The sequence below is a fragment of the Adelges cooleyi genome, unplaced genomic scaffold (genome assembly GCF_023614345.1).
Source record: "Adelges cooleyi isolate 19-005CV unplaced genomic scaffold, UGA_ACOO_1.1 ACOO_flye_CR_arks_rails_tigmint_CR_PRNA_247, whole genome shotgun sequence".
Lineage (NCBI taxonomy): Eukaryota > Metazoa > Arthropoda > Insecta > Hemiptera > Adelgidae > Adelges > Adelges cooleyi.
In genome coordinates, this window is record NW_026095912.1 from 9,890,236 (window position 1) to 9,918,097 (window position 27,862).

Below are 27,862 nucleotides of genomic sequence, written 5' to 3' on the forward strand. Positions count from 1 at the left end.
AATCCAACAACTTTTTTGGGGAAAAACTTTTTCCAACATTTATTTTTAACTCCCCTTGCATTAATTTCTTTAAAATCATATTTTGATCATAATTAAGGGATTTTTTAATTGAAATTTCACTAAACCCAAAATAAAGACCACCCTAATTTATATATATAAATATATAATGTATTCATATGTAACATATCGATTGATATAGACACACGACTTTAGTAATTGTTAATGTGTAATTTAATTATTGTAAACAATTCTTGTTGACAGTAGACTTTAATGTAATATCGGATTGCGCTTGGTATCCCATATATTGTCGTGTACTCAAAACTCAATTAACCAAAAAAACATTATGTATTTTTTGTAGGCAATTCATCATATCATTGAATACATTATATTTTAATATTGTGTATTGTATATTGGATACATTACAATATTATATACTCAAAAATTATATATATGAAGGGTACAGGGAAGAAACGCCTTTTTTTAATCAAAGAAAAAATCACGTTTAAATATGTACGTTTAGGCAAATTTTTATGACATCAAAGTCGCCATTTTAATAAAGTAATTTTATTCGTTTTTCTCTGTACCCTTATACATATTATATGTAAAGGTACCTAATGTATATAAATTTATAAAAAAAAGAACGAAAGCCAAAACGGTTGTGTTTATTTGGAGAATCGTGCAAAACAAACAATTTCGTTTTGAATTATATTAACGTTATTTTAATACAACGTGTACTTACGGAAATCAATGTGATGTTTACAAAGAAAAATAATATAAAAAGTAGTAATGATATGGAAATGCATTTTTTTTATTCCTCCGGTTAACATATTTGTTTCCAGTACAAAAAAACAAAAACACTATTTGACTTTAAAAGTGTCGTTTATTATGTTCGTATACAATTTACTAACTCTCTGGCAAAATAAATAATACAAAAAAAAAACAATAATGTATTGTTAATAATAAATATAATTATAATAATTACTGATGTAAGTATATAATATAATAATTATTATAATAGTATGAACGTGCATCCACCGTATATCCGATGGCTATTTGTTTTAATGTTAAAAATATGCAAAAAAAAAAGAACAATTATTTTTTTTTAACGCAAGTAAGTATATTATAAGTATATTATTATTTTGTGTGTCCAACCGTTGTTGTTCCAACCAACAAATGATTTTATAACCAACGGTATAATAGCTGTGTCTAAATTCCTAACCCAACCGTTTTAGTGTGGTTTAAGTAGCTTTGTAGCGCGGGTGTCTTTAAGACAACGAAGGTAAGTAAAGAAAAAACAGATATTATAGGTATATGTCATTAAGGCCAAATAAAAAAGGCGCGAACGCGAAAAATTAATTTTATAGAATTTTTTTTTTACACGATCACTGTTTGTATTATATGATGTTTTTAACGGCAAATAAATGCGCGGTTGGTTAGCTTTTATGGTTCGTTAAACAGAGTTTTTGTTGGTTTTATATTTACCTTCATTTAGTTTTATAAAAGAATTAAAGAAAACCTTACCGACAAATGCAACGCCTGTCTGTTGACGGGTTAGTCATTATGTACGGCTCTTACACTGTCAATAAAAAAAAAAAACTACTCAAGAGAAAACGTAAGTTAAATAAACATTCCGGCATAATGTATATGGCAATGATAAATAAATCAATCGTACAACATTAGTTTCAATTTACGTATTTTGTTATTCAACCGAAACGGACAATTTATTTTGACGGTGAATCTGATTTGTTTTTTGATTGATAATATTTTAATTAACGGAACAGAATCACATAATATAATATTGTGTCGCGATGCAAAACTGTGGGCGGTATTTATAGGTCTGGCAAGAGGTCGTTTGACAAATGAGAGGATTTGCCGGTGTACGTGATTTCATTAAAATGCGACCGGGAAAAATATCAGCCATAAAATTACACTGAAAACACAATCCGGAGCTATCGATTTACCTCTCAAACAACTAGTATACAATTACTTATAATAAGGACCAACGCACGCAGTCACGGCTAGTTACACTGAAAACGGTTGCCAACTCTTGTTATCTTGTTAAGCCGATTTGGAACATATTTTTTTTTCCTAAACGGCTATAACACCTGTCAATACTCTCTGGCGGTGTGTACACTCTAATTTCCAGCCGAGTATTACAAAAAAGAAAAATATATATTTACCAAACGTGGTTGCGTCAAATTCAATTTTATTTTTTTTACAACAAGAAAAAAACCACTCAACGAAACGTTATTTACATAAAATACATAATAACTATATTTGTATATATATTTACATATATATACCTATGTAATTATCGCGCATAGCTATAACAATAATTATTTATCATTATCCTAAGCAAATCGTCGTGTGACCAATCAAAGTTGTTTAAACAACAAAAAATAATATATAAATTGCACTAACAAAATGGCGTGCGGCAGACCCCGGACCTAACTTAACCTTGGAAAAAACAATAAAATACGAGCCGGTGGGGAGGGGGGGGTGTTAGTATTTGTTAAGAGTTTTGTGTGTGATGTGTAGTAGATACCGGCTTTGGTAATGTTAATATTTTTCTTTCGCGTCTGGGATGAGGGGCAAACACACCTGTTTGATTTTTCCAAACTTACATGGCACAAACCTATATAATAAACACGGGGAGGCGGGTTCATCGGCTCCTGGCGTCGTCGCCATCCGGTTCGAAGATGGTCTTAGGAACGATCACGCCCAAAGGCGAGTACTGAGCGGCGCCGGTGGACTTTTTGGATTTGCCGGACTTGACCTTGACAATGGTGGGTGCGGTAAGGATTATCGGCCCTGTCTTGCCGGCCCCACAGGACTCCTTGGCCTTGCTATCGTCGGCGGCCAAGACCAGCCGGCAAGCATCGGCACAGCTACCGTCTCGGCCTACGCACCCGCCGCCACAGTGGTCACCGCCGTGCTCGAGGTCCTGAGGGGTTCGAAGGCGGTGCCCGTGGGGACGCCGAACGCAGCAGCACAGAGCTGACGCTATGCCCTTGTTCTTGCCAACCCACGACCGGACCGTGGGCAAGACGATCAGCGCCACGCCGGCTGAAGCCAACAGGGCAATGACTACCTTAACCAGGATAGGTCCCACGAAGAAGCACAAAAACAACAGGTTGTTAAGCGAGTCCGGCAAACTCTTGATTTCCTGCGACAAAAAAAAAACCAAAAGATTAGTATCGAATAACCACCGTTAAGCTTTAGACTGGGTCTAAAAAATAAATTGTTTTTTACTCGATAGGCACAGTTTTACCCCCCCCCCCCCCACTTTTTCAATCATTAGTAGCCTATCAAAATAAGAAATCCCTGAAATTTCACATCTTTAGCTTAGCTCTATGTACTTACTCGTAAATTTATTGTTTGCATTTGATTAACACGGGAAATTTGAATTTTGAATTTTAAACATTTTAACTTGAAAATGAATTTAATTTTGTCAATATAAAAAAAAACTCTACCAGTGCATCTCTAAGTACTCAATGGCTCAATATAACTCCTATACTATTTCCTATTTGAGAAGCAAATCGAACCCAATAGCCTAAAAGCGTTTGTCTTTGTATGTTCTTATCCTATAGATTCGGTCAAGTAAAATCTACACGGCCAACTGCTTAAGTTACTAAGAAAACATAACTGGCAGTTTTTCAATAGAGCGAGGATTCTTTGATTTTAAAAAGCACATTAGTAGATTGAAAAAATTAATATATTTATAAAGTATGAAAGTTTAATCGTAGAACTAATACATTTTAAAATTTAAAAAAAACAGATTTTTAACGCTAGATGATTTTTGTGGAAAAAATGATATTTTAATAAAATGTAATAGAGCTTAAACAAATAGTGTCATTCTGGATAAAAATCAATAGGTTCTAGGTTATTGGGAAAAGGGACTTGATCAAAATTTATATTTTTTTGGAAGGGTAAGGTTATAATCCCCTTTTTAACGGTTCTAGAGTTTTCGAACGTGCGGACACAAAGAAATCACGTAAGTGTTAATACAAAATCTTTTCAGTTCCGCTTCAATGGTAAACATTGACATTTCAGAATCACTAGAAATACGCTTATTTAAAAAATAGGGGAAGCGCGCCTGGTATGGCTATACTACGGCTTAGGTTATTACTATACAACAGTGGTATTTGCAAGCAAAGCCAACATACAAGCATTTATTTTTCCAGCTATATTTCCCGAGCGACCCAGTATTATATAAAGTGGTTGACTTGATAATTTATTACATAGGTACTATTTAGACGCATATACAATATGTATATTATATATACTCAAAAACACTTCAGACGTGTACGGTTCTTTACAAAACCAACATCTGATAATCAAGCGTACTACATAGTCTCACCTTTTCCATAGGGAGGTGGTGGAGAGGTGTAGGGTGGAAGTAGAAACTTACTAACAAAGAAACCTTTGATCGCAGATAAGTATAAAAATGAAATTGAATAGAATTATTAATGATATTGTATGAGAAGCCTTAGGGCGGTATTAATTTGTAAGCCTTCATTGTAGAGTACAGCGTTTTGATTTTGTTTAATGCAGCCCCTATGTATTATTACTATTTTCTTAATATATATATATATAATATATATATAATATAAAATCGTGCTCACTATACACTAAAGTAGTTCCATATTGATTTTGTGTGATACTAAAACGGTTAAAATATGTCATTGGCGCGCACGAATTATTATTTATATTGGCGGTGCACGGGGGTCTTATCTACTTGTAAATCGCACATAATACCATTACATAATATTTAAAGTTTAAGCAGTACTTTACGCGGAAAGCCTTACGGTTCTTATGGCACTGTCGCCGGTATGTCTTGCGGGTTAACCCTTCTTATAACGAGTTCCTTTGGAGCAACGGCACACACATAAACACTTACATTGTAACGGCATCTCTGGGGAATATCATCGTGTACTCGAGTGGACGAAAACCGAAAAAATAAATTTTAAAAAAAGCGTCTCGAACAATGAGCTGATTGTTTTCCGGTGTGTAGAATAGGTAATACGGCTCTTCGGGGACGATCCGAGAGACTTTCATTAAAAACACAATAGTGTCACAAAAAAAAAAAAGTATACCAGAAAAACGTGTCAAGTCTACCGAATTTTAATTGGTCAGTTTCGCAGAACTCCTGTGGTGCGGTTGTGTCGGCTCATTGAAGGGGGAAAAAACTCCCCTAGTCTATAGTGGTAGAGCCTTTACACAAACACAATGTGTATTCGTTCATCTATTCTCACCGCAAAGTATTCGACGACGCTTTTTGGAATAAAATCTTATAACGGCCTCAACCGAATCCCTCCCAATCTCTTAACCGATTTCGAAAGTGGCACAGTAACTCCAGGTCGCAAAACGAATGCGCATTAATTTGATCATTACAATGACATGATGGTAAACATAATATTTAAGTTGGTGTGAGTGGAGGAATACCCTAATAAGTAGGATGCCGGAGGGAAGTAATGTAAAGAACATTGCCTATTCGACCGGAAGTGATTTTATCATCAGCAATAAACCAAATAATCGGTTGGGAAATCAGAACAATTTTTTTTTTAGAGCTAACATTTTTTCTGTGAGCTCAGGACAAAAATGGATTTAAAATTAACGAACCGAATGACAAAAAACGATAATAACTTTAATTTCTTATTCAATTTGAAAATTATATCTTTTGCACGACTAATCCAAGTTACAAGACATTTATTTTCGTTTTAAACTTCAAATGTGTGGAAAATAACTGTTTGCCTAGAACTTAATAGCTAGTTTTTAATAATTTTTAGTCAACTGCTAAAAACTAGATGCACTGATCATACATGATTTATCGACCGTTAATATTTCAACATTAATCACCAATAACTATTTTTAAAATCCCAAGTCTCTATCTTATCAAGATTACGGTGAGCGAAATTAATACCAGAGAAACTTAATTTAGAACCCGGAATGGAAAACATCTCATTTCTAGTTTCTTAAATGGTGGTAAACACATATACTGTTGTTACAGTTAGTTAAGGTTAAACCAGACAACGTTTTTGGTTTGAGGAAGTGGATACCGATTGCAATGTATCATTTTTTTATTAGCAAACAATGCCTTACCGTCGTAGATCACCTACTTGGCAACGTACCTAATGATATATATATAATGATATATATATATATATATATATATATATATATATATATATTAATTTTATATAATCGTGGTGTACCGACATCGTCGTTACGCCATTGTCATTATAATTTCATATAAAATGTGTAGTATAGTTTGTGTGTGTGTGTGTGAGTGTACAACGTGATTGACCGTGAAACCTTTCAGACAATTAAATGTATTGTCCAAGAAAAATAAAAGATCAACTGATATAGTCAATTATGTTGGTTTATCGCCCATCGTAACGTGTCCCGACAGTCGACTAAGTGTCATTATATGTCCCGGAAATAGCAATAGAAACAACTCAGTCGACGGTACAAAATAATAATTCTCGAAAATCTGGCTACCGTAAGAGTCTGTCTAACGTCCATGGGTTTTCTGTTAAGTTAAAAACTAAAGAAATTAACTATCTATGCATTTCTCACGAATAATCAATGATGACAGTCCTTAAAAATTCATTTCTCGGACATGTTCGAAAATAATCCATTAAAAAAGAAAATTTAAATTATTTCTACATTTTGTGAATAAATTTAATATTTTAAAACCATGTTTTGGTAGGACATTGAATGTTTTAAAAAATATAATATTAAGCCAATTGCTGTTTAAGTATTATTAAAACATAGAAAACAAATTTTCATAATGTTTAAAATATAAATAAAACAAAGGAAATTCCCAAACCACATTTTTAAAATAATGTTTTTAAGGTGTATAATTATCTGCCACAACAATTTAAAATATTTAAAAAGTATTCACAAACGTTAAAATATTAATATATTTTTTTCCTGTAAGGGGAAATTATATGTTAAATTTTCTTCTTTTATTTTTGAATCCTAACGGTTTGTATCGCATCAAAAGCACTTGATTAAGTAAGATGGAACAGATGACCTCGTCCCAAAAATTGAAAAAGTCACAAGACGATATTTTAAATTCAATCACAAAAAATAAATTATTAGGGCGGTGCCGACAGATAGAAAGGACTATTTTTTCTAAAAGAAAATAATATAATTATTAGAAGCTATGAAGGAGCGCAAGATATTTATAAAAGAAAATTTCAAGATTAAGAAGCTTTAACCCAATACTTCAAGGTAGAAGTTCAGACTATACTATTTAAATCCCTTCGATTAAGCGGATTATCATTGATATTGTAATTAATTGTAATAAAATTAAAAAAAAACAATTAATGTCAACAATACATTTTAATGGTTCACCTTCAACACAATATTATTTGTTTAGTATTTAAACAAACGGGCAGTTGGACAAACACAAATTAAGTTATAGTTAAGGTATTGACATTGCAGTTCGTCGAAAATATTCAATCTTTTCTGCGTTTCAAATAACCTTCTCATAGAAAAACAAAATTTGTTTGACTGAAGACGATGATGACACATTTTGAAGCTTTACTTTAGCAGTATTTTTCTTTTTTTATTAGCAAACAGACCAGGGTGCAAATGCAAACAACTGTTAAAATTAAAAAGCCATTAAATAAATACAACAAAATAGAGATGCAAATTATAGTTGTTATTTTAAATTTTGATTGACCCAAACTGCTTGCAAGTTTATAGATTTGTATAATGCACTATTCAATATTGTTTGTGTTTGAACGGTGTACAATATTTTATCATCATTGTCACTCAACCGACGGCAGGACGAAACTATTCAATTGAACTAAGTGCGGAACTATGATTTTGATTGTTGGCCAAGACGATACGATAGAAGATTTATTTTTATTTATCACCTACAGAGCCAAAACGTCAGAATACAAAAATCAAATTATGAAAATAATATATTATTATATTGAATTGAAGAACAGACCGGAAACAAATGAACCGAACGGTCGTTTGAACGCCAACGCCTGTTTTACATTTGATAACATATATATATATATATATATATATATATAGAATATAATATATTCGTTTGACTTTGTCGCATAGAGAGAATTTATTTTTCAATAATATTACCCTTTGACTGAAAATTGCTTTACAAAGCGTAGAAAACTGTACGTTTTTCAACAAAAAAAAAACTGCTTTACCTACCCCTTTGTGAACTCGTGCCATAATTCGATTTTAACGCCAAAGGTATCTGATTTTGTTATTTCATTTCGAGCGGTATTAATTTCTTAGCCGGAAATGGTTATCCCGGGAAAGGGCTATAATGAAATAACGTTATCGCCGTACCCTCACTAATCAGCGCAATCATCCACGACTCTTGCGGTCTGAGAATGTGTACATCAAAAGTATTCCACAAAGACTCCAAATTACTAAACATAAGGTCGTATTTACACTGAGTACATTAGTTAAATTGGCTGTAAAATTGAATATTCTACAGCTGTGTAACGTCGAAGTGTCCCTATGTGACTCTCCACAGCGTTTTCTGCGCGCAGCGTGCTTGAATAATAATAATAATATACAATTATTATTATCATATTATTCATAACGTGACATGTAAACGGGTAATATACGAATGCGTGTGCGGTGTGACTTTCAAAATAAAAAAAATGTAATAGCAAAAAAAATGTTTACGAACAAGGGAGTAAAGATAACGTCTTCATCTCACCCTCGAATGTGCCTTTTGTTTTATTATCAAAGTTGAGCTTACCGTTTCGTTTGAAATATGTCTCCGTACACAAGTAAATAATACAATATGTTAATAAAAAAATATGTATAAAACTGTTAATATGGCAACGAGACAGCCCTACTATAAAATTGTATATTATAAAGAGCGTCGAAGCAGTGAAAAAGTAACACGGAGGTGATGCAATTGACTATGAACTTATGTTGCATTGAAGTTTACTACAAAATCTGCCTTTGGTAAGTTTGAGTCTGGGTAGCTTCTAAGCACTTATCATCAATAGCTTTAATAATAATGAGTTTGCCATTCCCTAAGTAAATAAGGTTTCCAAAAAAAAAAAAAAAAACAGTAAAGTATTTTCAAGTACTTCCATACACAATTCCATACTTTTTCATTATTTTATGGTAGTATGTCGCCTTCAATTATACAATAAGTAAAGTTTGAACGTAATATAATTTTTTTTTTGTCTAATCCTAAACAATTTTAAAGATATTTAGAAGAATGACCCCGTTTTATTTACCTACTAGGAAAAACTCAACGGATTGTCTGAAAAATACATGTATTTTAACCTAAAAAAATATTTGATAAGTAATGTTGACAAAATTGATTAGTTTCTATATAAAAACAATTTCAGAGCATGATGCAATTTTTCGAAAAAATACTTGAAGATTTTCTTTTTTGGTAAAAAACTAGAATGTATTCTTAATAAAAACGAGAAATGAATAATACATACGTTTTATGTATAATTAAGGACATTTTGGCAATATTTACAGTTACACAGGACATTAGTGCATTTACAGTTAAACAGGACTGGACAAGCCGAGCAATCGTTTTTCCAAAAAATTTGGACAACCATATTAATTTAGTAATTTCTACTCAACAATGCCAGATGACTGGGATGTCGCTGATTCCACAAAAAACCTTAAAACGCTTTTTCTTAAAAATGTATTTATTTTCGTTTATTGTCATTGTTTAACGCATTGATTAGTCCCAAATCAGTCTATCCCTCCTCTCCGTTATATAATAATGATTACTAAAGCGAAAACAAAAATTACTTGTTAATATTCTACACGGCTAATGTGTGCATTGTCTTCATACTATGTTGACCCTGTAAAACGATATCGTGCGTCGGGTTCGCATTTAACATTTTCACAACGACATCATCAGTTGGCCGTGAAAAGTATTAGGTTTCGCTGTTTGATTTGTTTTTTTTTTCATTTTTATTTTCAACCTAAACGACAATCACAATTACTGTCATTCTAGCCTATGACATTATAAGCGTTTCGTGTATAATCGATTGTTTTTTTTAAGAAGTAATATCTGATAATTGGTACTTGGTAAATAACTTTTTTAAATAATCAGTAAATTGTAACTCTGCTGACTTTGAAGGTTATGAAATTTAAAAAAAATTATTATTTTATAAGATATTATTTTTTTAACAAATTTATTTTGGTAGAGGAACAAATTGTAATAATGTGTTGTGTGTTAACATCACAGAACCACATCCGGGTAGTAAAACCATGCGGCCAAAATGCTTAAAAAATTAAAGTTCGTTTTAAGAGATTATAAAAAATCTTAGGAATGTCGTTGAATTAATTGAAATAACAAAAATACTCTCGACTGAGGCAAGTCTGTCAACATTTACAAGTAGTATTCACCAATTTTAAAACCTATTATTGTACGGGCACATATTGATATTTTTTAGCATAAGAAAAATCCTATCAAAATGTCTTAACCCAAAACATTTTTTTGTAATACTCGTGATATTTTGTGTAAACGCCTATTCATTTAAACTGAGTCAACTGTATGGTTCTAGTGAAATTAGATGAATTTGTTTTAAAAACTGTACAATTCCCCCGGAGACTGGTGTTGTTTGAACACCAGGAAACGGATTTGCTGTCTACGACCAGAGTCATCGCTAAGGATAAACCCAATTAAACGAGCGCCAGTTGTGTTTATTCGGAGACCGTTTATTTGCACATCATATTATTACTTGCAGCTGCTGGCTGCGGTATAACCCTCCAGCAGTGTGGTAAAATCGTCCAGACTTACTCTCTAAAATCTGATTCGGCACCAAAGGGAATCACGTATACTAACGTCAGTGTAACTAGCACACAAACCGATAGGATCATCCGTCGTCGAAGGTCTCCTCGGGCGACCGTTTCCGGGTATAATACCGATTTCCCGCACACCAAGACAATAACAAAATTCGTATATAATCGCGAGTCTTCCACGTAAGACGTGCCACGCATAACAACCGTGATAATGCACTGACATACCTAGCAATGATAACAATAATTTTATAGCAATAATCGCAAACTGGTACCGAAAACATTATGCAAATCGTCTTTGGCAAGCTCCAGTCGTGCTACCACGTGTCCCTTCGTGTACCTACATAATATTATATTCTATACCTCTCACAAAAGACTCTTGAATAGTTAAAGCACATAAAAGGAATCAATTAATGGCGCACTGAAGAATAATATAGTATTTTGTACGTAATTAAAAAACGATCATAATGGAAATATATTATGCAAGTTTGTGTAAAGTACAAGCCGTTTTCTATCCGTTACACAAACTTTTAACAAGCAAAATACCGAGAAAAAGGTCTATGCGACGACCCGCTTGATGAGATAAGACAAAGATGATGGTAAAACATTCAGGTCTATCTATAAACTGCTTCTGTCTTTGGTCGTCCAATCGTTATAGTAGTACTGCTTCGGTAATGACCGCTGTGTGGAACTTACGTCAAATTTATATTTTTAATATTGTCCGGCGAAGCAGTCTAGTCCCGAGGCAAAATCAATTCGAGTTATTGAACATTATAGCTGACCTTTGCAATGTTAACAGGACCGATTCAAAACGCCCAATGTAAACGACTTTCTTAACTACCTACTCAAATCGTCCAAGTTACGGTTTGGCATTCACGTGTCATTAAATAGCTAACTTAATAAAATATATAGAATTCTTTACATAATAGAATATATCAATTTATATCTTTTTGTTAGAATGAGTTTTCTTTGTAAAATATTGTAATTTTGTAATTGAAACGGATATGCCCGCCGTAATGTTATTCAAAACGAGTTCAAAAATAATAGCTCAGAAAACTTCTTTTTATTTATTCAAACAAAATGAACAAAATCCAGACATTCTTTTGACGTCCACGTCAAAGCACACCATGTTGCAAGCTATACACTTAAGTTTTGCCGGAAAAGAAAAACGTTACAAATGAACTCGGGAAAAAAGAAAAACAAATTACGAGCAAGCCAAGTTTTTCAGAAATAATTATTCATTAAGAGGTTTATTTAAAAAAAAAAAATAAATAAATGATCGTAGCCTGAAAGGATTAAAACTTAACCTTGTTTACGAATATTTTTTTTTATTTTAGATTTTTATCTCGGTTCGTGTTTGAAAACGATAACTCGTCCCGAGCAAGTAAATAATAATATTATGGTTAAGTGCAACAGCGACGCCCACACCAACGTCTTTGGCATAATGATTTCTGTTCGACTGTGATTAGGTATTTTGCATTACAGTACAATATGCAAGCGCACACGCTTAAATTTAATATGCTAACAACGTGTGTAACTTATGTTTAGTTGACCTTAAGTCAGGAAAACTTTAAAATAAAAAATGCTAGCAACGCAAGCGTTTGGTCGGCCAATAGGTGAGCCTAAACGTCTTGTAGTTGTGCCGTGACCACAAACTAAGTACTTCAAAAGTAAAAAAGTATTTTTTTTTTGTGTAATTATGTTGCTCCGCTCTTTTTTTATCGATTTTTCGGTTTTTCAATTATTCATAATGTCGAGTGAATGTAACTCTCGTGTACGCTACTATATACGTCGTACTACTCAATATAATTTGTATTGTTTTTGTTCAAACAAGTCAACACTTGGGCGACGTTTGTCATGTGTTATTAAAGTTTTTTTTTTACAATATTCTTCTTATTCTTCGCCATTCAACATCCCTACTGATCCCATACCTTCACTGTCCGCGTTTCTGTATCTTTCACCTTATTTTTTATAAATAGTCTCAAAACAGTTGAATACAAAATATTCATAATTATGACAACGGCATAATTAACATAAGTGTCTCACGCTGGTCTTGTCGAATGCAGCTGGTATGTTTGTTAAACGGCGTGAATTTTGCTTAATTTTCTTTTTTGTCTTACAATTATTACAATCAAAACGTTTATGACACTCAAATGGTTTACAACGCTAACAACTTTGCCCATACGAGTGTTATCTGAAATGCGTTTGTTACGCAAATTGTTTTCTTAATCGTGTCAGTACGAATTTTAATACATTTTATTTCAATTTTAAAAGCCATCAAAATTATGATGTTTCAGGTGTAATTATAATTTGTAATTCCCAGTCGCTAACAGCAAACGGTTAATGTAGCCGTTGAAGCCTGTTAACGTTTAAAATATAAAACTGCCCGAGCAATATTATGAAATAATTTAAAGCTCCAACGCACAGTGCCTATACTAATACTGTCGGTGTAATAATACAATATAGTTTAAATTCGTTTGCCTAAGCTATGTATCGTTTGTAACGCAATTACCGACGTTCACGTATTATTGGGAAAACGGCTTACGTGCGAGGCGACTGTTATTATGTTTTCAACGGCTATTATTATTGTTATTTGAATATTAATAACCGTTCTGACGACACGTTAATTGTTCTAAGTATAGAACAATTATAACAGATCGGGCAAAAAATAATAGTATAATATCATTACAATAACCAAAACAGTTTAGCCTGAATACGGTTTGAACAAAGTCAGTATAATATACAATACTAGTATCTCGGGTGGGTAAGAAGCCTGACGGTAAGGTATCGAGCACACTTTCTTGATGCGATTTGCTAGCGTTTATGTGTTTAAAAATATGATTTGAACTCACCATGTGCAACCAAAATATGGGCATTACCATCCCGTCGAATTTCATTACCCGTTCGATCGCATCCGTCGTTTTGACGACCAAATTTATTTGGACTTTAAGGTTGGCCTCCAACGGTATGCCGATGTCCTGTAAGAATACACATGGAAATTTAAAACTTGACTTCAAAACGGTTAATAAATAATAGTTATTTGATTTGCAGAATGTTTGGAAAATATAATATATGTTTAACAGTTTTCGTTGTGCGCTCAACCCGATTTGTGGTAAAACTATATATATATATATATATTCCAGAAACTTTTACAGGGTTTTTTTTTCGTTTCCACAAACTTAAATGTGCACCGCCGGCTTACGTGACTTCTCACACACATGAGCATAAACGTGAGTTCAACGAAAGTTTTAAGGGGCAACTTTTATGTATTATTATAAATTTATGTATACGTCATGGAAAATTGCATTACCGGTTGTATGGCCACCAGCGATTCGTGTTCTTCCTTTACCGGCGAAATGCCTTCAACATTGTCCACCAGAGAAGGATCACCGCCGTAGAAATGAGGAAACGAAACGGCCACTGGAATATCTATAATTCATATAACAGCTAAATAAATCATCAAAACTAAAGTAAGTATACAAGCGAAGCAAGCGTCTAAAAGGAGGAAAGGGGGAAATAGGCCTATCGAGCTCTCAAAATAATTGCATTAACCCAGCTGGCATACCTTCCAAATAGGACTTTCTTTAACTTAAACTCGTATGAAGTCTTTTGGAGACTCATAACTTCTCAAGTTACTATATAGGAATGGAACTTTAGTGACAGGGTGTTCATTAATTCATTATTATCACGTCTCAAATAATTTGACTAATCTAAATGGTTATTTCAAAAGTTGTGTTGGGTCAAAATTTACACATACTGATATAGTGATTTGGTAAACCCCAGAATTTTCGTCACACGTGGTTAAGTTAAGACAATAAAAAATAAACTGGGTGGAAATGAAATGTATTTTGTTTATAGTTAATATCATTAATAACACATTACTGGAGCTCGGTGAGAAAAATAGTCTAGAATTCTAGGCTAGAGGTAAAACTTCAGCGAAGCCACATTGGTGTATAGAAGTGAGTATTGTGTATAATGCGAGAGTGATAAAAACAGAATGGAAGTTGAAATGAGATGGTTGAGACGGATGTGTGAAATAATTATATTAGGCTAGGTTAAGCGTGTAAGAGAAAATATGATATGGATTTGCACGGGTGATAATAGTTTTACTTCAAGTTGCCTTGGAAATAGCAAAATAAAATCTAAATTAATTGCTCGTGTATTTTAGCACTGAATGATAACAAGTCACAGGTGGGGCTTATGGTGTTTACTCTTCTGCACGTGATTTCAACGACCTAATTGTTTTATGGCTATTAGTATTCAAAAAGCATGTCCGATTAATCGCTAGAACGCGCAAATATATTTTGAGTTTAAACTCAAATTTCGCCCCACTCTTCGTGTACAAATAATATACATTCTATGACAGCGGATAAGAAAGAGTTCTTATTGGCTTTTTTTTTACCGATATAGGTCGCGAAGATGTCTGGTAAACCGAGTTATTTGAACAAAATCCATACCTCTATATATATCACCATAACATAAATCCTTTCTGGTGTTTTTCCCGGGCTAGTCTCTTTGGGAAAATTTGACCCTGGTGATATTTTTCAAAATTGGAGCTTAATAATAATATGTAGTACTTACTGTAGTAACACGGCGACAGGTCGGACAGGCCGGCGGGCAGGCAATCTCCGTCCTGGCAGTAACATTTGTTTTGCTCGAGACTCGAATTAAAGGCGTCCATGGGAAACTTGTAAAAGTGCACCGGGTAACCGTTTTTTGTATCTCCAGCCGAGGTGTACTTCAACGGCAACGTCCGGCAAAACGCTTTGCGGTACATCGGGAAATGCATGTCCGGCGTTAAGTGTCTGGGAAAAACCACTCCTTCCATGGCTTCCTCCAAAGTACACTTGTTCCTACATAATTTATGAAGGTCACAATTGAAATTTGAAAATCGCATCTATCATGTACCAGACTTTTAATGGTGCACTAGCGTGAGTAGGGATAAATTTATATTAACACTTAAAACTTTCGGGGCCCACCAACAACCCGTTGGACATCGGCTAGGAGAAAATAATTATTCTGTTTCGGACCCGGCTCGAGTGACTCGAACAAATACCCACCCGTTAAGCAAACGGCTCTTCATTAAAGTTACATAATATTATATTATATTATAAGCACACTCAAAATGTCACCGAGCTAATCACAAAAGCGCATCAACGTATTTGAAGCCGGAGAAGAGGAGATTTTTATGAAATGTCAACAATACAAATTTAGCATCTCGGTTCGGATCAATATAATATATTTAGCACTATCGCCTCTAAATACTATTACTACACACACGTTTGCGCCATGATTTATTCCCTTTGGGCACAATGCACGACAACGGCTACATTAAACGTATTACCTTAATTAAACCCCAAATAATATAAGTACAGATAACCGCGTTTGCTGTTTAGTATACCGAATAAGCACGTGTAGCCGACGGCCAAAATCCCATTAAATCATCGTCGGCATACACTGTACGCCGATTCTATTACTGTGATCAAACGCAGCGCAGTAGTAATTAATTATTATTCTCAGTTGGTTTTAACGCGATTATAACTACATATATATACTGTATGGCTGCTGTCTTACGGTTCGTCGGGATGATTTTTGTCAACCCACTGAGGCAAAATCGGCGAACCGTTGAAATTGTCGATGCTGTACGAACGCTGGGTGTGTTTTTCAGACGGTAAAACCATGGTGACCACGTTCGTTCCTTCGTTAAGCATCTGGAAATAGGTAAATTATTATTATTAGTAAAAAAAAATAAATGTGAACGAAAAAAAATCAACAATAATAATAAAAACAATTACATAAAACGTGATATAAATCAACATATTTGTAGCTCTGAGAAAAGCTAAACGAACAACACAAGCGTTTTTAAAACAGGCCCCATCTTCGTCCGACAAAAAAAAAAACAATAATATTTTTTTATTTTTTATTCATATGTAATACCGAGTTTTATCTAAAAAAAGTCACGTTACTGGTAACAAAGTATGAAATTAATACTTCAAAAATATCGTGAAAATATGTTTTAACACTTCTGACAGTGAATCGTTTAAAATAGTTTAAATGAATTTTTTTGTTTTTAAATAAAACATTAATTTCTCTTGTACGCTGTGGGAAACAGATTATATCTTATCAATAAAAAAACAGCTATTAATTATTATTCAAGCTCCTTATTATCTTCGCCTCCATCATTATTATGTAATTGTATCATACTCGATTACACTTCAATACAACAATAATAATATATTATTCATCGCAATTATTAATAGGTCACATCGTTTATTAAAGTTTATTAACAATTTGGTTTTATATAAATAAAAAAAAACAGTGACAAAAATATTTCTGTAACGTAATATAAATTAATTTAAGTAAGAACTAGGTCAATATTTTTATAATAAATATAATACATAGTTGTTTTAGTTACGTACATGATCGATGTGTAACGAGTAAAATAAAATAAACTATACTGTCCTATTGTTGTGATAGTGTTAAATTGTTTGTAAATATTTTTGATTTAGAGCAAATGTTATGGCTGTCAATAATAATCAGATGTTTGTCCGAACAAAAAACAAATTCTAAATTAATCTGATTTACAGTGGTAATAATTTTAATAGAGCGAGTTAATTAAATGTATGTTTTATTTTTTTCAATTAACCAAAAAAACTGGAAAAACTACTAAAAATTGTTTTTTAAATCGACAACGTCTATTATTACACGATGTGCCGTAATAATATTGTATATTATTGCTGCAGTTGACGTTTATATTTTTATTACTTTTCATTTAATTTGAGATAAAAATTCAACAGTATGACATAATAATATTTTTAACGGCCAGCTCGGAGGGCTTTTATGTGTAAACAACCCTCTGGCCTCTGTCATCCCCGTTGATTATATATGTATGAACTGTGTACATAACATAAGACCCAAGTGATTATACAGACTGATTTCTGGGAAACTATTAGTACGGTGAACACAGTGTGTAAATAAAAAAGCAATAAAGTTCTTTAAAGAACTTAACAGTGAAATAATATCATAATATTATTTAAAATTTACCCAAAAGTAATGCGGATTGTGCGTGATAACATTAATGTAGCTGTTATTATACCCACGCCTTATTAAATAGCATGTAAAATTTAAAATCCAAATCAAGTTTATAATTTCGTTTAAATAACCCACGGCAACATTTGGATATAAGCTCCAAGACCACCATTTCTGTATGTAAATATACCCTAGTATTTATTTTGTACTTGTACTTCACTGGTCTGGCAACTTGTTAACGTCAAAATATGTTATAATACATTAAATTGCAAAAATCTAATGACCACAAGACGCAGTGGAGTCGTTTTAAGTACTTAAGTAAAAAATGATAAATCTAAGATGGAAACTCGTTAGTTTTAAGAAACAACATTGGATCACGAATATGTCATATTATAGTACCTATTAGAAGGTTCGTGTTCATTTTCCTCAGTTATCTCTTATCAATATTCTCCTCTATTTTCCTTCACCTGCTCTCCCTTAACTTGTCCACCGCTCTTGATGTCACAAATTTAGGTTAGGTTAGGTCAAACTTACGGTGAACATTTCGACAGACCCCCCCCCCCCCATTCATGTTAATATTTCAGCCTAGCAGCAATGACTATTGTTTTATAATCTTATTTTGTTTTTTAAACGGCGAGAGACTCACCCGATCTAGCAGGCCAAATCTGGGGAAATCAATCCAATTGGGCAGCACTTGGTTAGCTAACTTTACCAGCTGGTCGTCGTATCCCCAGAGGAAATCGTTTGCGGTTAACTCCAGGATGGGCTGAGAGTCGATCATGTGCACCAACGAGTCGAACATCATGTTGACGACCTTCGGACCGTTACGCAACACTGTAGAGAATCCCTGAAAAATACAACACATGCGATGAAGACGTTTTGAATAAAATATGATGTAATTAACACTATCAATTATTAGTATAGTTACCAGTAATGGCAAGTTGGCCACGAAGATGCGGTCAGTCTTCGGATCGCTGACCGACAAAGACCTATCAAAATGCAAAGTTCTCCTTGGAATGTACGTTATTGTACCGTTATCGTTGAACGTCACGTTTGTGTGCTCCAGCTCCTCCCTGATACAATATAAATTACATAATAAAGAATAATTGTTTAGTGTCACACAAAATCACACATAGTTGTCATTGCAAGGCGTTTTTTAAATTTGTACGAATAAAAACTTATTTGAAAATAATTACTTAGATATTTTTCCGTGTAATATATACAGAATTGAATTGTATTTATTATTTACATTTTCATTGTAAATAAAACAAAATATATTGAATACATTTTCTGGTTTGGATGAAGTACGCGAGTTAAACCCTTTCTTCAAAAACTATTTAAAGCATAGGTTCCCAACGGGGGCGGTATCGCCCCCTTGTGGGCGTTGGAGCTCTTTGTGGGGGCGCTAGCAGATCCAAAGAAAAATGGGGGGTATTATGACAGTCAAGGGGCGGTCGCGGTGTACCTACTTGATTTGAAGTTCAATATATAATAAAATACTTTCAAAATATACCTATCCATTTTTATGAAAAATATTTTACCTAGGGTTAAAGTTAAATCAAAAACATTCGGATAAGCATGGTGATGGAGTAGTAAACGAAGGAGAAGAGTGGATTAGTTTTTTAAGTTAAACTACTAATAATATTAATTATAACAAGTTTATTAATGTGGTCGGAAAAACTATTATCTAATAATTTCGATTAATTGTCTTGTTTTTGCTTCTACGAAGTGCTCCACAGTCTTCATCTGAATTAAATGTTTTTTTTATCATAACATGTATTATGTATTTGTATAAACAGACCTATGAAATTACTATAATAAATAACTTTTTTGAAAAGGGGGCGTTGGAATTTCTTTTTCTTGAAAAGGGGGCAGTAGTCCATAAAAGGTTGGGAACCTATGATTTAAAGTAATGCATTGTGTGATTATACTATAATTTGGTACCGTACTATGTGCGTTTTTTTGGAATTTTTTTTTTCTTCCAAATATAGATAGTGAAAAACTCGTGAGATTTTGAGGAATACCCGTATAACAGACAAATCTGTCTCCGTTTATATTAACAGTCGTACAAAGGGAACGCGAAAGGATTTAGGTCAGTGACCGTATAAACGTGAACGACCGAAAGTTTGAAAAGAAAATTGGACCATTTTTCATGGGAAAACCGCGTTATTGGTGTTTTTCGGCTTTTTCACCCTCGAAATCACCAAAAAGACTGTACAACGCGTACAATGTGCCAACCGCCGTTTTAACACATTCTATTCCAATGCCAATACGGATTCTAAGTGAATCGCAACCGTCGCAAAATCAATATCGAATGGTTTTCGGCATCGTTCCGGGTAAACCCAAAAGTAAGTAACGTTATACCGGATCACGGCGGCACAATAATATTATAATGAAAACGCAATACACATATAACATTATTGTGATCATCGCCATAGTATTACGTTATCACAGTTTGCGCCAACTGTACATACGATTTAAAGGGTAGTTTAACAATACTGATACTAAGAGTTTAAACTCTGATCGAAATACAAGTATAGTCGGTGGAAACGGCCATTATATATATAATACACAGGTGGACACACATCTTACCAGTATACGTACGGCCCCACTTCCTCGACACGGATTTTCTCGTCTTGGCCCGCCAAAAACCGCTCGTGGTTGGTTATGTTGAACATGTGCACGTTTATGAATACTTTGACCGGCGGCTTTTGCCACACCCGATAGATGTAAGAGCCTTCGACGAACGTCAATTTCTAAAAACAAAAAAAAAACGATAAAAGTTACCAAAACGATAATAATCGTTAATACCTAAAAACAATGCAGTGGCGCTTAATAATGTTGACTATATATTTTGTTATACTTCGAAATGTTTACATAATAACTGTTTTGAAACTAGTAAAGCTTAAATAAATATTATATTATCAATTATGCACATTTTAACAATTAATACACACGATTAGTTTAGTTGAGATGTTTCATATTTTATTTTCTCCTCCATTCTGTATATTATAAAAACTTCACACGACGAAAATCCACAGTAAAAAATCTGCATTTTAAATTGATCAAGCCTCTATAGAATACTTAGGTAAGTTAAGAATACTAAAGAAAACCTCTAAAGAATACTTTGTTTTTACGAAAAAAATTCTTATTCTTCTGACAGATTATTGGTAATGGTTGGTAAATTGCTAATTTATCAAATTTCTTTTATCGTTTTTATTAAAATTATAATTATTACGAATGTAATTTTTTTCTATATTATATTTTACACATCGACTAAAGTCTAATCAATTTTATTATAAAATATGTATTATTGTGATGAATGTATTTTTTTTATCAAATGTATAAATAATATGTTGCTTCAAACATTTTACTACATTAACTGCGTCAAATAGATTGCGGTTAGTTTGTTGGGATCAAATACGTGATAGAGACCAATTACAGATTCGATCTGGCCGTTAATATAAATTTATTAAAACTCGATTCAAAATTTAAGTCAACAGTTTGTTGCAGGATTCTATTGTAGTTATTAGAGCAGAAAAAACATATTGATATTTTCTATTTCGCTTACAATACAACCCTCTTGAGTCTTGACCTATTGACGTGGCAACGTTAATAGGATATTTGAACAGTACATAGATGTATGCCGGGTGGCAAGTAGAGGTCATATTGAGTAACATCCCATATAATAACTTAGAAGTAAGAATATTTTTGTACATTATCCCACCCCTGTTTTATAATTTTTAAAATAAATTCTAATGATAAATTTTCAATCACTCTATATTATCTTTTAAACGGTTTTCTGAGGTTTGACAGAAAAAATTATAGGTGTGCCTTATTTGTTTTATGATTTAAAAATAGTTAATACATATTTGTTATAAAATTGCTTAAAGAAGTCGATACAGTTTGCTATAATTTTCAGTGTCATTAATGAACAAGAATTGTTTAAGCGTTTCATACAAAATTATATGTCATTTAGGATAGTCTATATTGTATAACAATATATATCAAATTATCTGTAATTTAATGATAAAATGTTAAAACCGAACTTTGTAATTTATTAAAAACTGGTCAAAAATGGTCTTAAACTGACAATTTTATTGTACATTATTCAAATATTAGGTACAGATAAAAATGTTAAAAATATGTGCTTAATGAATTACACTTAAGTGTGTTTTGAACGCAATGTTTTAAAATAATTACAACTGAACAATAAACGACCGGAAATAATAAATTTTTAATTTCAAACTACCCTAGTATGCTATTTTGTGTTTTTTTTTTAAATTAAACAACAGCCGTGTACCGGTAATAACTTATTTTACCATAGGTACTAAAATTTAATTGAAATTGCGATGGTCGGAGAAAATTATGTTTTGATAGTTTCGCGTTGATTAAATATAATAAACCCGCTACTAAATATTTAATTTAAAAAAAACACTAAGTATCTTGTCGAACGGCGTACAATATTAGTCGGCATAACTTAAATACTAAATAATAATATTAATGTCCAATTATAATAATATTTAAATAAATATTAAGCATTATTAAAGTGTACAGTCTTAGTTAAAGTTATAAATAGTTTCGTACGTTATAATTCGTTTTTTAATGTTCAAAAATATGTTTTACTTACTGCTGTTTTGATAATTTCCACTGGATCAAAGAAATACATTGCGTACGATATGACGATGAGGCTAAAACCGACTACACTGAACTTGGTATTTCCTGAAATCAAAAAACGATTTCGAGTAAAAAAACGTTCATTAAAATAGGCTATTATAACTGTTAGGAAGTGAAAATTGTTACAAATTCAACAATTTCTAACAAAGTATACATAGTATACAAAGTAACATATATTACAGTATTCAAAGTAATATCTCGAGGTTTAAAAACAATGTAGAAAATAAATACAATTATAAACATCATTCTTGTATCGGTTTAATCGCCTAATTACTTTTGTATGAAAAGACGTTTATAAACTTTATTTACTTCTAAACAACTTTAGAACTTAACTCTTAACAAACTATATAGAACATAATTCATTTTTCTATTGGGGGAAATGTATAGTTAACTAAGATCAGTTTGAAACGTGCAAATAAAGTATTTTTTTCTTCTATAGTACTCTATTTTCAAACTACATCGAGTTAATTTCTTAACCAATTAAACTGGAAAATTTATTTTACGTTTATCATAGCAAAATAAAATGTGTAATAATAAATTCAACAATTTCTAACAAAGTATACTATTTCTCTACAATACCAGTAAAATCTTCAAAATCAATGTCCAATTTGTTATGTTTCAACATTGACACGCTATAACTTTGTACAATAAGGTAATATCTATTTTAAATGTACATGGGACATTTTTTATTAGGACAGCTGCAAACGGAATTTTATAAAAAAAATCCTCTCCGAGAAGTCTTGTTTGTTTTGTTTAATTTGTTTTTAAGTACAATGTATTAGGATTGAAAAGGAAAATAAATAACAAATTGGTAAATGTAATATATATTTGAGGTATTTTACACGTTCCTCGTTCAACTTTTGCAAACATAGATAAAGTATTTTAAATTGTTTTTAAACACTTGGTTGCCATTATATAGGTTAATGGCAAGGAATCCTTAATTTTTCATATCAAATCGTACCCAAGATATACATATTAGAAAATGTTGTGGACACAACATTATAAATATAATGAATAGACTTATGCGAAATAAGTGATAACACATAAATTCTTCGAGACATATTTTGAAGAAAAAAACCTTCAGCCTACCATTTCTTTGTATAAGGCATTTCATCGGGTAAAATATGTAAACTACCTTCGAAAACCTAGAAATAATGAACATGCTCAAAAATGGACTTAAATCAACTTCTTGGATTTTGGACGAGACTATTTAAGTAGATATCATGACAAAATGATGAGATACGTGATACTGTTCTGGTTTTTTTTTAAACAGCCATTTTAACGTGTTTCCTTAATTATTAATATTAGACGTTTTGTAAAATTACTCGGGTGCATCAATATAATGATATGATTTTTAAAACTACTGAATTATTCATATTGCCTGAACAAAATCATTAGCATGTACACGGTGCAAGCATAGAACTATTGACGAGGACTGCAATTGATGTGTTTGTTGTTACTTGAGCTAAGAGAAAGTGAAAATCGTCCTCTCATTCTCTAAACGCAAATAGGTTTAAGTAAAGTTCATACATCGATGCAATGTATAACGACACGGTGTTGACACTGACGGCCGATTGAAATCTTAAGAAATCTTTGCACTGACTGACCTTGCGGCTGCCCGGAATTGGGGACGATATTGAAATTCATAGAGTGTCCATAGCACAACATCGGATCAGAACGCACACAGTACAAAACCCACTTGCAGCGTTCCTATGTAGTAATAGACAATAACATTAAATTATTATGATGATACGATTATGGTTCAAGCATACTGCCGCCGTCTGAAAGAAATGATATAACGTTCAATGATTTACCCGTCGACCATAGAAACATATGCTAACAAGTAACACCCGAGGTCATGCTGTTTCTAACATACTGTAATTAAAAGTGCCGGAGACTTTTTTTTTATGGTTTCCTCGATCATGATCATTTTAGCAGATTTATCTTCATTGAGAAATTTACATGCAATTTAAACTAATCGACCAAGCAGTAATGCTGTAATAGCATTCCCTCGACAAAGGTCGATCGCTCATAACCGACAATAAAAAAAAAACATTGTATTCCTTATTTGTTGGGTTTTTTTGTGAACACGATATCTTAACTATCATCTGTAATGCACGTATTTAAGCCATAATAATCGTGTAATACAACCTAGGTTAACTCTGCGGATAGTTTAAAACGTGACAAGTGTAATTGTACAATAAATATATCTATTTTATAGTGTTTACCAGTGTAGGTCAGTTCTGACGGTTGTGTGTTTAATTAAAAATATGCGAAAACATTGTATTATGCTTAATAGGTTAACATATGGAAGTAAATTAAAATACATAACGATTATTTACCTTAATTTCGCAAATGCCTTTTGCCTTGAACGTCTTAATTAATCACCGTCATTGAAGTGTTTCGGGATGAGGCTACCGGGAAGTGAGTGTAGGGTGAGAAGAAGAATCGATAAGATAATATAACTGAAAATATGCTTAGAGAGGTCAAGTACAAAATTACCACTTGGCATATTTGTTACAAACTACCGTTGAGGTGTTTTACTCAGTTGTCTTAATTATTATACTTTTGTTTGCCGTTTAAACTTAAATATATTTAGGAAAATAGACACATTAACTTGTTGTTAAAAAACAAAAACCTAACACTAAATTGCTCTAAACTATTATGCTAATCTGATCGCCTGGTGGCTATTTGATATTGCGTTATTGCATCTAGTATTAATCAGTTAAAACTTATAATACATTTTTTTTAGCTTCGATTTGGAGCTGCGAAAGTATTGTTTTTACAATGATGAGTTTATATTATCAAACCGCTGATCCGATGTCTTAAGTAGCAACTTTTTACACCAGAAATCGTACCTAGAAAAATTACTCTATAGGGCAGACAATAACAAAAGTTCACCCCTTCTCCTTGAAAATCTAGAAAAACGCCCCAAAAATTAAATTTAAAACTACTTAAGTTAAACTTTTTTTTAAAATAGCCGACATATTTTCAAATTTATATGGATTATGTTTTAGTTCATCGATATAAAAATTCTTTTCTCTAGACGGGGTGGAAACTTGGTTTTTGTTTCTCTTTTTCGAGAAAAGTTTAAGAATTAAGGTCTGAAAATTAGAACCTATAACAAACACAATTTCGCACACAACACAATGCACACCTTCTTTTTATTAAGTAAAAAAACAAGAAAAATGAGGGATTTGAGCGTTGCTAATTTTCTAGGTTTCTGTGTGTGAGTGAAACAACAGTCAACAGATATTTGAAAATGTTCATTTTATTGTAAACGACGATATATGGTATAGCTTCGACAAGAAATTATTATAGACGGAAGATCTACCCGAACCCTTTCCCTCCTAATTCTCAAAATATAATTTTAAGCATATTATAGCTTTTACAATAGTCTTATCGATTTTCATATTTCTACTAGTTACAGCAACGCGTCGAAGAGTTTATTTGGAAGTGATTTTATCACATTCAGTTAATATAATTCCTAAAGACCTGTGATGTCCCGCACTCTAATATCCTTAAACCCAATTTTACCTTTTTTTTCTTATTATTTCTTACAAATGTAATATTACGATCAACGACAAAAAAGCATTTGACTTTGTACATGTCATTCGCAGTAAAAACTATTGATATCAGGCTTACATCAAAATATTAAAAAGTGATGAATACCAAAAAGGGGGTAAGTGAGAATTTTTTCAAAAAGAAGTTTTTATCAAGGATAAATGTTAATGATAGATGTTAAATAAATCCTTCTACTATCAGTATTTGTTAAATAATTTCTTAACAACTTTTAAAGAACTAATTAGTTGAACATTCTCCATAAAAAAAACCTTTAAAAATGTAATATTTAATGTACTTTTTTGAGCTGTACATTTTTAAAAAATATATTTATCTCTTTTTGGTATTTACAACTTCATAGTATCTTTCTGTACAACAACAGCTAAATTTGATTTTGGTTTAGTCGGTTAGGGTTGGTTAGGTGAAGGAGATAATTGACAAGATTGAGTTATTTTTTATCGACATCTTACTTGATATCGATGCTCTTAAAATATGTTGCTATTTCTGAACGGAAACGGATTGGTTTGAGCAAAAGCACGAGCATCGCATAATTTATAATTAAACTCACATTAATATTTATCATCAAACGATCAGAAATGATAGCAACGATTTTATATTTATATACAGTCATGACGTAGTGTACAGCGAGCATAACCTGGATAACAATAATTCCCTAGGGACCTTAGGTCGGCAAAAGGTGGTTTGAACTCCAAGGAAATTATACTAGTGTACTCGATGGCCGTTTCCCGGAATGATATTTTTACGAAGAAGATGATTAGCTTATACAAACAATTACTATTTCAATTATCCTTATAATCATGGTTGACAACCAGTTTTGAACAACTATTTTTAAAGTTATAAGAGTTTAACAGTTAAGACGGGAGGGGAAGTGTGGGCAGATAAAAGTAATACTACTCTCCACCTTTCCTCTTGCCCTAAACTTGAAACTTCAATAACTTTTCCAAAACTGGTTATCGGCCAGATATAATTTTTTGTACGTTATTGTCAATATAATAAAAAAATGAAATGTATGCGTTACCATTGAAATTAAAAAATTGGTATAAAAAAAAAATAGGTTTGGAGGGAGTTAGGAACATAAAAATGTAGGAAATTATACATTATATAAAAACAATTTATATGAAAAAAATCATTAATTAAACCCATTGTATATATATATATATATATATATATATATAATAGATAGTTCTTTTAATGTTAATTGGAATTGTCTTTGGTTATCTTCCGCGGCAAAAAAAGCGATTTTAAAAAATTGTTTATTTCATAGCACGAGTTTATCAGGAAACTAAAAAAGAACATTTTCTGCACGTGTGCACATCTTACACATGGCGATAAGAGGATTTGAAATTAAGAGATCACATAAGACTAGTTAAAATGTATTAATTACTTATTATTTACTTTATTACAAAATACAATGAGCGTTTCCAAGAATAACGATTAAATTACAAAACGTGTTTAACTTATCGCCAGTGTTGATTTTAGACGTTTCTATTTAATTAATTTTTTTAGAAGTTATTTGCCAAAGATTATTAATTGTTAGTTCATAGGTTTATTGTTTCTTTGTTTTCTGTATTTTATTTTGCAATATTTGATTAGAAATTAACTATTAGATAAAAAATTATATCGACAGAATGTTTAACTGGTACCTAATACTAATTAAAGAAATGCCTATTTTTACATAAAAAATAGTAATCGGGCAATGAGAACAAGATTATAATTCATATTAATTTTACTCGGTAATTTGAACAAAATGATTAGTTGCGATTTCCTATTTGTTTTTGTAATTTTATTACTAAAACGC

At 32.2% G+C, this 27,862-nt stretch overlaps 1 protein-coding gene across 3 annotated transcripts in view; it reads right to left on the minus strand.

Moving 5' to 3' along the window:
• Positions 1-868: 868 nt before the first annotated feature.
• Positions 869-27,862, minus strand: part of LOC126836469 (scavenger receptor class B member 1-like) — a 42,977-nt gene continuing 15,983 nt past the window's right edge. Inside the window, exons 2-10 of one of the 3 annotated variants that reach the window (XM_050569922.1) lie at positions 22,436-22,527; positions 20,398-20,561; positions 18,734-18,878; positions 18,452-18,652; positions 16,351-16,487; positions 15,358-15,629; positions 14,087-14,205; positions 13,629-13,754; positions 869-3,166 (exon numbers count right to left, since the gene is read on the minus strand). In XM_050569922.1, coding sequence (XP_050425879.1) covers positions 2,663-3,166; positions 13,629-13,754; positions 14,087-14,205; positions 15,358-15,629; positions 16,351-16,487; positions 18,452-18,652; positions 18,734-18,878; positions 20,398-20,561; positions 22,436-22,527 — 1,760 coding nt within the window. In that variant the 3' untranslated portion in view covers positions 869-2,662. The remainder of the gene's footprint in view (positions 3,167-13,628; positions 13,755-14,086; positions 14,206-15,357; positions 15,630-16,350; positions 16,488-18,451; positions 18,653-18,733; positions 18,879-20,397; positions 20,562-22,435; positions 22,528-27,862) is intronic. The other 2 variants (XM_050569924.1, XM_050569923.1) reach the window with 2 other exon arrangements.